This window comes from Triturus cristatus, chromosome 9 (assembly GCF_964204655.1).
Source record: "Triturus cristatus chromosome 9, aTriCri1.1, whole genome shotgun sequence".
Lineage (NCBI taxonomy): Eukaryota > Metazoa > Chordata > Amphibia > Caudata > Salamandridae > Triturus > Triturus cristatus.
Window position 1 is genome coordinate 313,756,501 of NC_140592.1, and position 13,988 is coordinate 313,770,488.

At 42.7% G+C, this 13,988-nt stretch overlaps 1 protein-coding gene across 1 annotated transcript in view; it reads left to right on the plus strand.

The window, feature by feature from the left end:
• Positions 1-13,988, plus strand: part of LOC146797821 (delta(3,5)-Delta(2,4)-dienoyl-CoA isomerase, mitochondrial-like) — a 197,026-nt gene that overhangs the window by 118,162 nt on the left and 64,876 nt on the right. The window contains exons 4-6 of the mRNA XM_085625006.1: positions 2,355-2,479; positions 3,233-3,281; positions 8,745-8,809. Coding sequence (XP_085481132.1) covers positions 2,355-2,479; positions 3,233-3,281; positions 8,745-8,809 — 239 coding nt within the window. The remainder of the gene's footprint in view (positions 1-2,354; positions 2,480-3,232; positions 3,282-8,744; positions 8,810-13,988) is intronic.

The following is a 13,988-nucleotide window of genomic DNA, read 5'->3' on the forward strand; positions in this document are numbered from 1 at the left end:
AGATTAATATTTATGAATGGAGTCTTCCGGTCTCTAGAAATATTAGTATGATGAACGGTGAGAGGTGGTTTCTAGTGGGATACGTTTAATGGATAGTGAGAGTTGCTGTACAGTAGGAAAGTTTAATTAATTGTAGGCCATTGTATCCAGTGAGATAAGCCTACTGGACAGCAGGTACTACTCTCCTCTGGCATAGGTTTGATAGGCAGTGGGTGCTGGTCTCCAATAGATTAAACTTGATAGATAGTGGTGCAGGTCAACAAATGTATCCATTTGATGAACAGTTAATTGTCTCAAGGGGCCACTAAGTGCTAACCGTAGGGTTATTACTGAGGGCAGTTTGTACTGTCTTTCCCCTTCCCTTTAGGTTTGGTTTTACAGACTTGAGTCTAAAGTAGGTTTGCCTCCACAGAGTATGTATTATTGATGGGTGGTGTATTTTTGTAATTATTTTGGTAGTATCGCCAGCATATTTGCTGTAGAGGGGTTATACCAAAAGGAATGCATGGAATTGTGTGTTTAGTTATTCATAACAAACGCCAGGATGTAGGGTGGAGGGTAGTTAGTAGGAAGTACAAGACAAACCATTGGTATAGGGCAATCAACAGAGTTGTCATTATATACAAAAAATTTTAAATGCCGCATTGAGGATGTGCAGAAGGATAAGAATCCCGGAGGGTAAGATGATTCAGAGAATGCTGTACTTGTTAGTCCTAGCACTGAAATGTCTGTAAAAGTTATATTGTGGTCCTTTGTACTGCAGACCACAACAGGGTATAGAAGGATTAGGATGGAGGAATAATGGATGTGCCTGACATTAGTTATGAAATAAGAGATGTTGGAGAGCTGCTTTTTTCTGTGCATTGGTCTTTAGTGGATTCACTGAATTGTTGGTGTGTTCTGAAGTGGAGGCCCCTGTGATGGTGAATGTTGAATGGTGTATGCTGGTCTACAGTGAGTTGGTTTGATTTCTGGTAGAAGGTAGGTTGGTGTCAATGGAAATATCTGCTGCTCTCCACGCATTGGGTTTTTGATTATTGGTTTGTAGTTATCCACTTTAGGTTGTTGGATGGAAAGGTAGGTACTTCCTCAAGTGGTTGTTTTGATCAATGGTGTGCTGCTTCCCTTAGGTTAATTTCTAGGTTTAATGTTTTATGTGCTTACTCATAATAGGCTTAGGTAATGAATAATAGTCCATTGCAGGGTTGTTGTTCTAGTTTGTATATGCTGGCTGGCCTCCATGTGTTTGGTTTGATAGGTGAGTTATGCTGAACTCCAGTGGAGTTAATTTAATGGGTAGGATGTGCTTGTTCACAGCAGTGGATTGGTATGTTGCGTTTCCAATCGGATTGGTTGGTCGGAGGCTTATGCTTCCCACTGTGTGATGCATGACTTGGACCAGTTCACTTTTGTGTTTGTTTGAGGGGTGAATCCCCTTTGTCTATTTTTGTAGGTGATGTGTGCTGGTCCTCAGTGCTGTTGATTTAGTTGGGGGTGCATGATGATACCTGCTGCAGTTAGTTGACTGGAAATTAGTGCTACTCCCCAGCGGGGTTTGATTTTAGGTTGTGGTCTACAGTATGACTGGTTTGATTGGTTGTGTATGCTGGTCTCCAGTGTTTGCTCAGTTGTAGATGAATTTGATTCCTAGAGGAACTGGTTAGAATTTTGAAGGGCAATGATCCCCAGTGGAGCTGGTTTGATGATGTGAGGAATGTTTGTATCCATAAAGGTTTATTTTTTGGTTTTTGCTGATATGTAGTTTGATTTGTTTGAAGGTTGGCTTGTTTGTGGGCGTATTCTTTGGAATCCATTTGGCAATTGATGCATATATTGGCCTCAAACATTGGAGTTTAGTGTGCAGATTGTTGGTTTCCAGCAGGGTGGTTGTTGTGGTGGGTTTCTACTGCTTTTCATGCGAGTTGGATTAGTGGGTGAGGTGTGCTGGTCTTCACTTTGATTAAGTCGAAAAGTTCTGCGTACAGGCCTTCGTTGGGGTTGAATTGTTTAGTAAACTGTTTTTGTGTATGTTTGGTAGGTGCTGTGTGCTGGCCTCCTTTATTCTCAGTGTGCAGATGATGGCTACTGAACTGTGTTTTGGTCGTTGTGGAAGACGATGTGTGCTGGTCTGTGTGTGTAAATTGGTATATGATGTGTGTTGGCCCCTTTTGGGTTTCGAAAATGGTGTGCTCTTTTGTTCATTATGGTTGGTATGGTGGTTTATTTGTCAAGGTCTCAAATGTTTTCCTTTGATTGATAATGAACGCTAGTCAAAGGAGGACTGATTATGATCGGCAGCCCTCTTGCACAAAACTCACATCATTAAACGATTCACTTTATCTTATTAATGACAGGAATCGATTTGATGGACTTTGGAGGTGTAATATTGCAGCAGAAGGGAGAAGATCCAGCCAGAATTGCCTGGAACGTGCGCAAGAAAATCCAGGAGTATCAGGAAACTTTTAGTGTGCTAGAAAAGGTAAGCGGTTTACAAACCTGCTTTGTCCGGTGTACCCATGATTTCCCCTGACGCTATTTTAGTGCTAACCAGTACTGCTTGGCATTTAAATATTTCTTTAAGAAAGGCACCCTTACTTGCACAGATCTGAATTTGGAGAGTGAGCGTGTTCCTCCTTACCATCAGAATTCATAGTGTTAGTTCATTGGATTTTTTTTTCATCTATGGTAAAATCCCTCCCACACCTGTAATCTATCTTGGTCTGATTGTGGGTGCTCTTTCAAACACAGTGGTCTAGCTTCTCCACAACACTGATTCGAAATTTCCCTGAAGATTGTTTTCCAGTTAATACCTCGCCCAGGCCTTAAAATCACGAACTCCCTTCTACTGTTTGCTTACTTCTGCGTTAACCACTTCTCATGGAGTCCTTAATCACTGATGATATACAGCGGGATTGATTGGGGGAACTATATCTAAAAGCGGTTATTCTCCAACAATGATCGGTTGTTTATTTAAAGTTCATAGCACTCAAACTTCTGTCTTCATCCCGTTAGTTTGTTTTTTATGGAGCTAATAACCTCTGTTTGACACTGCAAGACCTAATATGCCCTCCAGTTCTTAAGTTCCCAGAAACTCTGATCAGTCCCCTTCCAATCCATAACACTCACATCATTAAATCGTGATGTGTGTGATTATATCCCTCACTAGACTGTATTTTATATTGGTTATACTATACCCTCAGTTGTAACTCCCCTTTTCTTCCTTTTGCTTTAGTGTCCGAAGCCAGTAATTGTTGCCTTCCATGGAGCCTGCATTGGAGGAGGTGAGGGTATTGATGGGGTGGGGATTGATGTCTTAGTGACAGGAGACTGTTGTAGAAGGGGAATTGACACATACGGAGGGACCCCAGGGCACTCAAATAAAAGGCGGGAGAAGCAGCGTTGGGTATTTGATTAGATCAGAGGAGGGATACTCTGGTTTGTGGCATGTGTAGCCGTAGATACACATGCTGTGCATACTCACGGCATCCAGTGTTGAGCTCGTATGTGTACATCTTGTTTTTGTTCAAAGAAAGTCTTTTGAGTCACAAGGTATAGTGACTCCTCCTTTATGCAGTATTGCGCATGAACATCGGCTTCATAGTTAGATTGTTTTATTCTGCCATCGTGTTCGCATGTACTTTATCGAGGCTCTGAGTTGACGCTGCCTGGCAGACTTTGTCAGTGCCTCTGGAGTTTTCACAGTTTCCGATAGTTAAAGGACGATCTGCGCACATATTTCTTCCATCAATTGTAGCGTAGTTGATTTCTGCGTCAAGTGAGATCTCGTCGATTTTCCCTCCCCCCCCCCCTTTTCAGGTAAGTAATATAGTTGTCAAGAATATCGTTAATATCGTTTTTCATAATATAGTTGTAAGAAATATTGTTTTTTAATTCTATATTATTTTGTGTTAATATTGTTTGTATGATTGTTAATTATATTTTAAAAATGTAGTTTGTAAGTTTAAGTGATTTATAATTTTTATTGTAATTGCTAATAGTAATTTATACTGTCATAGTGAGTTGCTAAGTTTGTAGTGGTGTAGGGTGGGAAGTTAAAGTATAATTGATTAATAATTTAATTGTTTATTAATTATGTTTGTTGTATGTAAGCTGCAGGCTACTAGGTTTGCAGGGGTATATGGTAAGAAACTAAATAAGTATTGTATTTGATTATTAAATGTGTCAATTGTGTAATTATATTTTCAAGTTACATAATAGGTGTGGGCTGCTGGATTTGTAGTGGTATAATTTGGGAAGTTGAGTAATAATCAATGTATTTATAAATATTTGATAATTGTTAATTGTGTTATTTTTATTTTAGTTATATTTTAATTGTGGGCTGCTGGTTGCATGGGGGTATAGTGTGGTAAGTTAATTAAGTAATCAAGTAAAAACATGTAAAATTTATAAATATTGCATCATGTTAAGTGTGTGTGTGTGTGTATCTATATATTGGTTAATTAATAAAGTTCATAATGATAGTTTTATATTTGTTGTAAATGAATAGGGTGTTTTTGGAAGTATTTTGTGTTTGAAATGAAGTACTTTTCCTACTGTTGCGCAGACTGGAGTGGGAATAGTAAATGTTACCCCTCTGAAGTCCAATCCTTTCCCTATTGTTTTACAGACCAGAGTGGAAATAGTATATCTATTATTCCCAGACTTCAATACTTTTTTTAGGATTGTTTAAATATATCTAATATTATTTGGTTTTTGATTATTTATATATCGTAACATTCTATTCCCAATAACTTTGGTGCCGGTTGACGAATCTTCGCGAACTTTTCAATACTAATGGCCTGTTCCAGTCAGCTCCTATCCTGAAAGTTTGGGAGTGATTCGTCAAGCAGGGGCCGAGAAAAAAGGGGGGTCCCAAAACGCGTTTTCCCCATAGGAAATTTTAAACACTGCTACAGCCCGAACTGCTGAACGGAATTACACCAAATTTTGCAAAAAGGTAGCCCTTGGTTCAGAAAGCGCCCTTTTTTTAAATGGTGTAAATCCGTTCAGTAGTTCCTGAGAAATTCAAAAAATAGTAGTACAAAAATCTTTTTCCCATAGGAAACTTTAGACCCGGTTATAGCAAAAACGGCTGAACGGAATTACACCAAATTTGGCAAAAAGGTACTGCTTGGCTCAGAAAGAAAAAATGGTGTAAATCCGTTCAGTAGTTTTTGAGAAATTAAGAAATAAAGATAGTGATATCTAGAGGCACGGAGGATCCGTGCACCCTCTCGATCATGAGCTTCATGCTAATTGGCTGTCAACACTCCAAACCAGGAAGTGGTGGCAGCCCTCTTGTGCCTCGATAGAACCGAGGCACAAGAAAAGAGAAAAGCAAACGCGCAAAACACGAAAAAGGGGCAGGGTAGAAATACCCTGACCCCCTAGGCCTGCTTTTTTTTTATTTTTTTTATCGCGGGTTGCGCGGTGGATCTGCGCACACGCCCCCCCCCCCTGCCCCCGCAACCCCAGGGACCGTCGCCCCCGAGACTTTGATTTTTAATGTAGGGGGGGCATCCAAGCCCCCCCCCGGGGCTTTGCAAAAGTATTCACCAACTTAAAATACGCCACAGGGTGTGTTTGCACACATGTCACCTCAGGCCCGCCCCCTTCCTTCACCACTGTGCAAACGCGCCCCCTGGCGAGTTGTAAGTTGGGGAAATAATTCCCCTTCAATCCTGGGGGCCAACTAGCCCACTAGGTGCTTCCAGTAAGCGCCACTGCGCTGCGTTGCAGAGAGGTGGTCCAGGTCGTGCCCCTTTTTACACCTCTCTGCAACGCAGATCTGTGGTGCTTACTGGAGGTACGTAGTGGGCTAGTTGGACCCTAGGGACCCTCAGGATTCAATGGGATTTAATCTCCCAAATTAAAACGGCCACAGGGCACATTTACACAGTGGGGAAGGGAGGGAACGGGGCCTGAGGTGACATGTGCAAACATGCCCTGTGGCGCGTTTTAACGATGGATTTAGGCTCTGTACTGGGGTGAATGTATGACATTGTTCTGCATTCTGTCCATCAATTGTTCTTTTTGCATATGCTGGTCGGAGCACGCAACCGGGTGTGCGGTTGTAATGGAAATGCTCCATGCAGGCATGTTCAGTTAGCTGGGATGCGTATCCCAATCAACCGTGTGGGCATGTGAGGCGGATGTAAGTAGTCCAGTGTATGACAATAGTGCCCAAATGTCAAGTGAAAGTGAGGGTCCTGGACAGCCCAGATAACTATGACTAGAGTAAGAGAGAGGTGTATCCAAGGCTGGGAAAGATAGAAAAAGTCAAGTATAGCCCAAATGGCTTATGTAGGTAGACTGAAAAATTCCCCAGTGGCCAAGACGGCAAAATCAAGCCAGTGGGGGCAAACTTATCAGTGTAATTGGGGGGAGGGAGAATGTCATCATCCTGTGCAGTCCTACAATTGAGAACAAGGGTGTGAGAGGGGTTCGTCCAAGGCAGGAAAAAAGGGTACATAACGGATACAGCCCAAATGGCATACATTCTAGATGGAAGAAACCCAAGTGGCCTATGCAGCCCAATCAAGCCTGAGTGGGCAAAAGTATTGGTGTTGTGTGTGGGGCGGGGGGTAGAGGAGAGAACATCATGGGAAGATGCCATCATAAAGAAATTAAGACAAAATCAGTTGTCACAAAAAGGAGTGCAAAGAATGCCCTTATCTATGCGGTGAACCACCGACCTGTGCCGACGAAGAAAAAGGTTGGGGAACCCGTCAAGGTATCTCCTCCTATCACATTCGAGGACACCTTCCTTTCATCCTGCAGCAGAAATATAATGAAAACATATTCACAGAAGTGCAAGAATAAAAAAATGGCAACATCGTGGAGAACAATCACAGAAACTGAGCCCACCCGCTGGCTCTGGCAAGAGGCTGGGAGGAGCAGGGGTGGGGGTTGTGGAGGTGAGGAGAGTGCATAATTGGGCTAATCTTCCTGTAGATGTACCCCAAATTCCTCATCTGAATTGAGCCCCCCAGGACTTTTGGTCTCCAGGTCAAGAATGTATCTGGATTCTTTCCTTCTCAATCTTCATGTCCTGTCCCTACCCCTCAGATTATGGGGAATGTGTTCAATGGCAAAGAAAAAGAAGCGAGAACTTTCAGAATATTGTTTCTCTTGGAAGAGTCTCACTAGGTAGTTGGGGGTCCCCTTTGGTGATGGCTCTGAGATGTTCAAGCTCTTTTCTTGATCATATGAATTGTGCTGCCAGCATATCTGAGATGGTGAATAAAGTACTTTCCCTACTGTTATAAAAAAAAGCAGCTTCAATGGATTTTTTTAGGCAACATTCCAGTTGCAGATATTTGTAAGGCTGCTACTTGGTCCACACCACAAACTTTTACTAAACACTGCTGTGTGAACATGCTAGCAAACCAGCAGTCCCAGGTGGGACAAGCTATTCTGCATACACTTTTCCAGTGTTCTGTAGCATCCTCCGGCTAACCACAACCTTACAGTGGAAACTGCTTTCTAGTCTGTGCACAGCATGTTTATCTACAGCTACACATTCCACGAAAGGAATATATTGCTTACCCTGTAAACATCTGTTTGTGGTATGTAGTGCTGTAGATTCACATGAGCCTCCCTTCCCCAAAGCCCTGGTTGTTGCAGATTCCTTAGTTACTTAATTTTGTCTTGCTTATTACATGAAGATCCTTATGCTTCACTTTCCTTAAACCACAGGGTGGGAAAACAATCTAACTATGGAGCTGATGTTCATGCACAATACTGCATAAGGTAGAAGTCAAAATATCTTGTTACTAGAAAGAATTTCTTCGACAAAAAACAAGTTGTACATGTCCGAGCCAACACTAGATGGCAGGAGTATGCACAGCATTTGAATCTACAGCACTACATGCCACGAAGAGATGTCTACTGGGTAAGCAACCTATTCCTTTTAGGATTAATGTCGGAGCATGGGAAGTGCGCAATTTATGGGGAATCAAGACTGTAGAAAGTGTATTGTGACATTTATAGCTGAAGGATCAGGGGCTGACTGTTAAAGATTAGTACGAAGTGTGTATTGGGTATCAGGGCATAGTAATGGGCTGTGTGTAGGAAATCATAGTGATGGTTTTCGGAATGCTGTTGAGTTTGCAAGTAGTTGTGCATTTTTGGTGCCATCAAATAATTCTTTTATTGTGATTGGGAAATGACAGGATAAGAGTTTGCTTGGGTTTAAACCTTTCTGTGACTGGTATATATAATTATAAATGGATAGCTGTCAACCAGGGTGGGGGTCTTTTTAATCTAGGAAATCTGACTGACAAAAAATGTAACGATGAAAAACATTCCATGGGATGTCAGTGACTTACTGTAAATGTTATTTATAAGCCCCACAACTATTTATTCTCATCAATGCATTTTTTTAAGGTGAAACATTAGTGTTCCTTGTGGCAGTCTTTGAAAGGTTAATTATTTGCCTTTTTGTGATGGCATGTTTTAGAATTGTTTCTTTGCTGATGAAAATACTGATTCAATTTGGAATATATTGCTGTTTGTTTGTTTAGCATAGTGAGATACTGTGATTTAGTTGATAAGAGACTTGGAGCGATTTTGCACCATATCTATCTTTAGTGAACATTTCATGAGTCCTCAGTGAGTGGTGGGAAAATCAAGTTTTGTACCTTGTTCCCACAGCACCAGTAGCAATAGAGGGAATGAGGATGTTGTAAGCTTATGATTTTTTTTGAAGAAATAATATCTAACAAAAACCTTCTTAATTGCAGGGGTGGATTTGATTACGGCTTGTGATATCCGATACTGCACCCAGGATGCGTTCATTTCAGTAAAGGTAAACGTACTGTTGCATCCCACTCTATTTTAACTCGCTCTGTTTCACTTTAACTCACTACAAAAATGGCCCATACCAACTTTCTTGAGTAATTATCTGTGCTGTGAGGGATAAAACCCTATTTGCTTTCTTACAAAAATTGGTGAGCTTGTTAGGCCTTGCAACAGAGAGCGCATGTGCTGTCTGTTGCGAGACATACTGTTCGGGCTTAGAGCTCATTCATTGCTTACCTTTGATGGACTTCATTGTCACTCATTTGCTTTTCTTTATATTTGTTAGCTGTGTGGGCTTTCCTTCCTAGTTTAGTTTTTTTCTGCACCTGGAGCATTGACGCAGTACTTTGTCCTTTCACTGCTTGCCTTTTCAGGCACAACTTTTTCTTTTTGCTTACACACTCTGGGTGAATGTGTTTTCCCACCATCTCCCTTGTGTGTTTCTCTCCACCCTGCAGCCTGTTCTGTGTTCCACTCTCTCACCTGTGTGCTTTTCCTCCACTCCCCCCAGATTGCCTTCTGGCGGGCTTTCTTCTCACCAGCTCCATGTTCTTCTTTTTTGCCTGTTTAACCCCACCACCTGCCATTTGTGTTGCTTCACCTCACCCACGACCGTGTTGCCTCTGCTTTTCGTCTGCTACCCCTAAACAAAAAGCCTGTGTATCTTCCTCCAACGTCTTTAAAAAACACCCCAAACCATGCCTGGTGTTGCTTCTGCCCCATGTCCACCATGTTGCTGTTGCCCCCCACCCAAGCCCCACGTGTTGCTGCCCCACCCTCTGCTTTTTGTGCAGAAATAAAAGCAGCCATGTCCTTTTGTAGGTGCGCCTATGCGTGGTGCCCACACCTACAAAATGACATGGCAAGTCACATAAGAAGCTTTTTTTTTTTTCTTTAGCCGATGCTGTGCTGCATACCTAAATCGGTTGAGACCCAAAACAAGGCCTATTGGCTTTGCCAGTGCTTGTTGATTGGTGCCAAGGGAGAGTAAACTCGATCATAGGACACAAGCCCTTGCATCTGCCACATCAATGCATGCTCAGCTGAAGCAATACTTAAAGCTACTTTCTTCTGAATATTTGGACACACCACCCCATATGTCCTTCAGTGCACTGTCACAGAGTGAAGTCATCGGGGAGCTAATGAAATTGTTATCCGCTAACCCATAGCAAGGATAGTGAAAGAACCTCCCATTCATGCTCTATCAAGTAAAATCAGTGTGTGATGTACCATGAATAAGCACGATTTTAATGCTTTTAGTAACTATCTTATTTGTGGGTCCCATTGCCGCTTTGTTGCCCATGATCAGAGTATTCTAGCTCCACAGACCCACCTGCATCGTTGCTGCAGCCTCATTGCCTTAATATGGGTGGGTAGAAGAGCAGTGTTGTAGTCCTCTTTGACACCTAGCAGCTTCATGTTTACCTTAAATGTATTGCTTATTTATCTATCAAGGCTTTACAGACTGTGGTGAACTTCTTACATTTTATCATAGCCCTGATCACCAGTAATTTCACATATGCCATATTGGAGAAATCTGGTCTCATGGCCAGAGTTTGCAGATTAATTTCCCTGCTTTGTTTAGCAATTCATGTAAGGAGATCATGGAAAACTCTTCCCTTCGATACAAGGCATTCTCATAATAGTGGGTCTCTGATTGAAACTGGCCTAGTCCGATATTACAGGAAGTGTAGGTTATTCCTTGCCAAATGGAAATGAGAATTACAAGCTATCGCTTCTTACTAGATTTATTTGTTCAGGGACTTGCAACACATTTCAAGAAATAAGGGGTGCTAAAGCCTCCATCACCAGGATTTACATGTTTGTCCCATTAAGGACCAACCTACTCTGCAGCATCCATTCCAGCATTTAAACCGGGTATTCTGTACTCTTCCCAATCTCTGGCTAAACCTTTCACCTTTGTGTTTTTCGAAATGGGGGAAATCCAGCTTGTATGTTTTTAAGAACCCTCTAATGGTTGTGTGTGTACTTTGACTAAGGATGGAGAGATTGATGATCTCTGAAGAACAGCATAATTAATTTCCATATTAGAGGAGAGGCGGAACCTAGCAATATCATCTGTTTCCCAGCTGGGAAAATTGAACATTTATTTTATTTGCAAAGATGGTCATTCCGGCCACTCCTTCACACAGACTAATATAAGAGGGCGATGGAATGTGTTGAAAGCAGGCAACAGAGACAATTATTTGAGTAGTGCCTGATACTCCTCATCACTCATCTACAAGTCACTGCCTAAACTTCTGCCAGTGCAGACTCTGTCCAGTTGTGGAAATGTGGATTTTCCTGATCAGTTATGTCCCCTATCTTGGACCCCAACGGTTCTATATGCATGTTACAAGTACATGTATGTTCCCTCTAGTTCCAGTTTCTAAGACGCAAACATATGTGTGTCTACCGTCGACATGTTCTCTGTCAGATCCGCCATCGATGGGCTGGATATTCGATTCCTAAGTATGAAAGGCCACCGACTTTATATGGCTAAGTTACTCCATTTTTACAGTTCAGGCAAGTAGGCCCGATTCTGTCCTCAAAGCCTTTCCCTGCTCTCTGTCTTTGACAGCTTCAGCTTGAGCTCGCATCTGTATCCATGAACTTTGCCCTACTCCCTGTGCAGCTAACGGTGCCTGCCTCGGCCAGTTTTCGCCTGCCTGCCAAGAAGCTGTATTTCACCTTCGAATTATCTATTTTGCTCTTCAGCCGATGCATTCCTGTCTAGTGATTTAGGTAAACATTTCCTTTAGCTCACAAGCAAAGGACTCGGCCTTTCCGTCCTCCTGCAAGTGATTCATAGCCCTGCTGCCATGGAAAGTTTTCTGCCCCTCACATCTCATATAGACACTTAGGCGTTTGTGCACGCACACAGTCAGTATAGACTAGATTCTGTCCGAGAGTCCTTCCTTGTGGATAACATAGTTCTTTAAACATAGGATGTTAGATATGATTTGGGATTAGGTTGACTTGACCCCCCAGACTTCTCGTCTCCACATGTAGAGCTAAATGTCAAGTCCCCTTCACCCCCTAGTTGCACGTCAATCACACGTCATGCTGCTGCGCGCGCATCTATGCCAAGTATTATCTTATAGATCCACCTATGTCTGATAATCCTAACCAATCCTGTTTCTTTTATTCCTTATTACGCCTAGTTTCGATTACGTACCTGTTTTGTCACTTTTCTTATCAAATGTTACGCCTTCTACATTCGTTTCATTGTAATGTACTTATTATAAAAATGCATGTCTGTCAATAAATTATTGTACTTCACTTCCTGAACCCTCGTGGTGACGGAACCTGAAGGCCGCGACTCGAGTCGGCCATTTTTTTGATGGAATAAAGCCCATTTAGAAACTCTTATACCACGGATTCTGCCTCTTGTTATTCTGAGCTATTTTATTTTATTTCAAGATCCCGTATGAAATTCAGTCCGGTAAAGAAGATTTTTGTTTACCACATAATGGCGCCCGAACAGGGACACTTTCTCATCTCACGCGCCGGCGGTGCGTTGCAGGCCCGGTCTCCTGCCACAGCTGGACGGACCATAAACGCGTACCAGCAGGATTTCCTGTAAGCTCCCTCCGGTCAAGCGGGGGCGACTGAGGCTGCGATCAACCCAGACGAGGCGGTGAGAAGTGCGAAGTATCCCGACCAGAGCCTAGCTGAGAGAGCAAGATCCGAGGTATACAGAGGCCCACCAGGTTTTCGAAGCCCCGATGTCCAGAGGGTCCGCTGTCCGCAGTCATTGAGTCCCGTCCATTCTCTGAGGCCTTCCGTTTCAAGGAGCTACTCGGTGAGTACCATCGCCGGGGAGGCGTGTTGACGCGCACATAGGTCGTGCCGGTCAAGACGGATTTGGGTACACAAATCCGGTCTGCACTGTTTAGCAGTGTATATGTACTGTTTAGCAGTATATCAAGTATTCCGAAGTATGCAGTTATTGTCAAGAATTCAGCGTGGTGATTAGTTAGGCAGACTGTCATCATTGTCGGTCGTTGTTAAAATGTTTAATGTTTAATGTTTAAAGTGTTCAAATATTGTGGTATGAATGAGTGTTCATTGTTCACTGTTCATTATTGTGTTTTTCGTATTAAGTGAGTTCAAGAGTAAGTATCAGATCAGTTGTCAATATGCCGCTCTTCTCGAAGTTAAGACAGATTACTACCAGAAAAGGGGTGCTTGAAGAAGCAGTTCCTATTCCTCCTAGGGACACTCCAGGGCATTTCATGTACCATAAGCATGGCTTAGATGCCATATTGTTTCTTGATCTATGGGTAGACTATACCAAGGGATTGCCGGAAAGTCAAAGGTGGCCCGTAGCGGGAACCTGGGATGCAGAGTGCATCATGAAAGTGGAGGAAGAGTTATGGAAAAGAAAGGTCAGACAGTCACAGAAAGACGCTGTTGAGTTATGGCGTAAAGAATCTCATAGACGAACAGAAAAAGCACGTAGACAAGAAGAGAGGAGTAAAGAAAGTTCAAATAAAGCTCAAGAAAGTCTATTAATTGAGGAAGGTATCCGAGTGAAATCAGAACAAGTAAATAGACAAAGAAATGCTCTTATGAATGGTATGTATCCCCTTCTAGCCGAAGGACTACCTAAGGCTGCTCCAGAAATGCCAAAAGACTTGCCACCCCCATTATTTCCAATTAAGGTACATCCACAAGGGCATCCCAGAACCGCAGAAGATGTTTTTCTTTCCTCATATCTAGACGACGCAGCTCCCGAATATGCTAACGCCGCACCACATAGACCGTCTGGTGTGGGGGTTCAACGTCAGGATCAGGTATCTGTCCCCGTGCAACAGCAAGTCCCGACGCAAGCGTCAGCAAGCACATCTGTTTCCGCATCTGTTTCCGCAGTCGATTCTACAGGGGTATCGACACCCATAGTTGCTGTGTCACGTTCAACGAACCCATTCACACCCGACGCCCCAGATGGGGCCACGGGAGGTGCTAGCATTACCTTTACACCACCCAGAATAAATAAACTTGTTTTTCAAGAGTCAGCACATTCACGTACACCTAAATTCGTAAGTGAACGTACGCTTAAGGAACTCCTTGTAAACTGTAGATATGACCCAGTGGTTGGTAAAGAGGACGAAATGGTCCTGGCATCATTACGTATCAGGCGAGCCGCAGAGTATTTAGCAAGGTTACCAGGAATGACTACG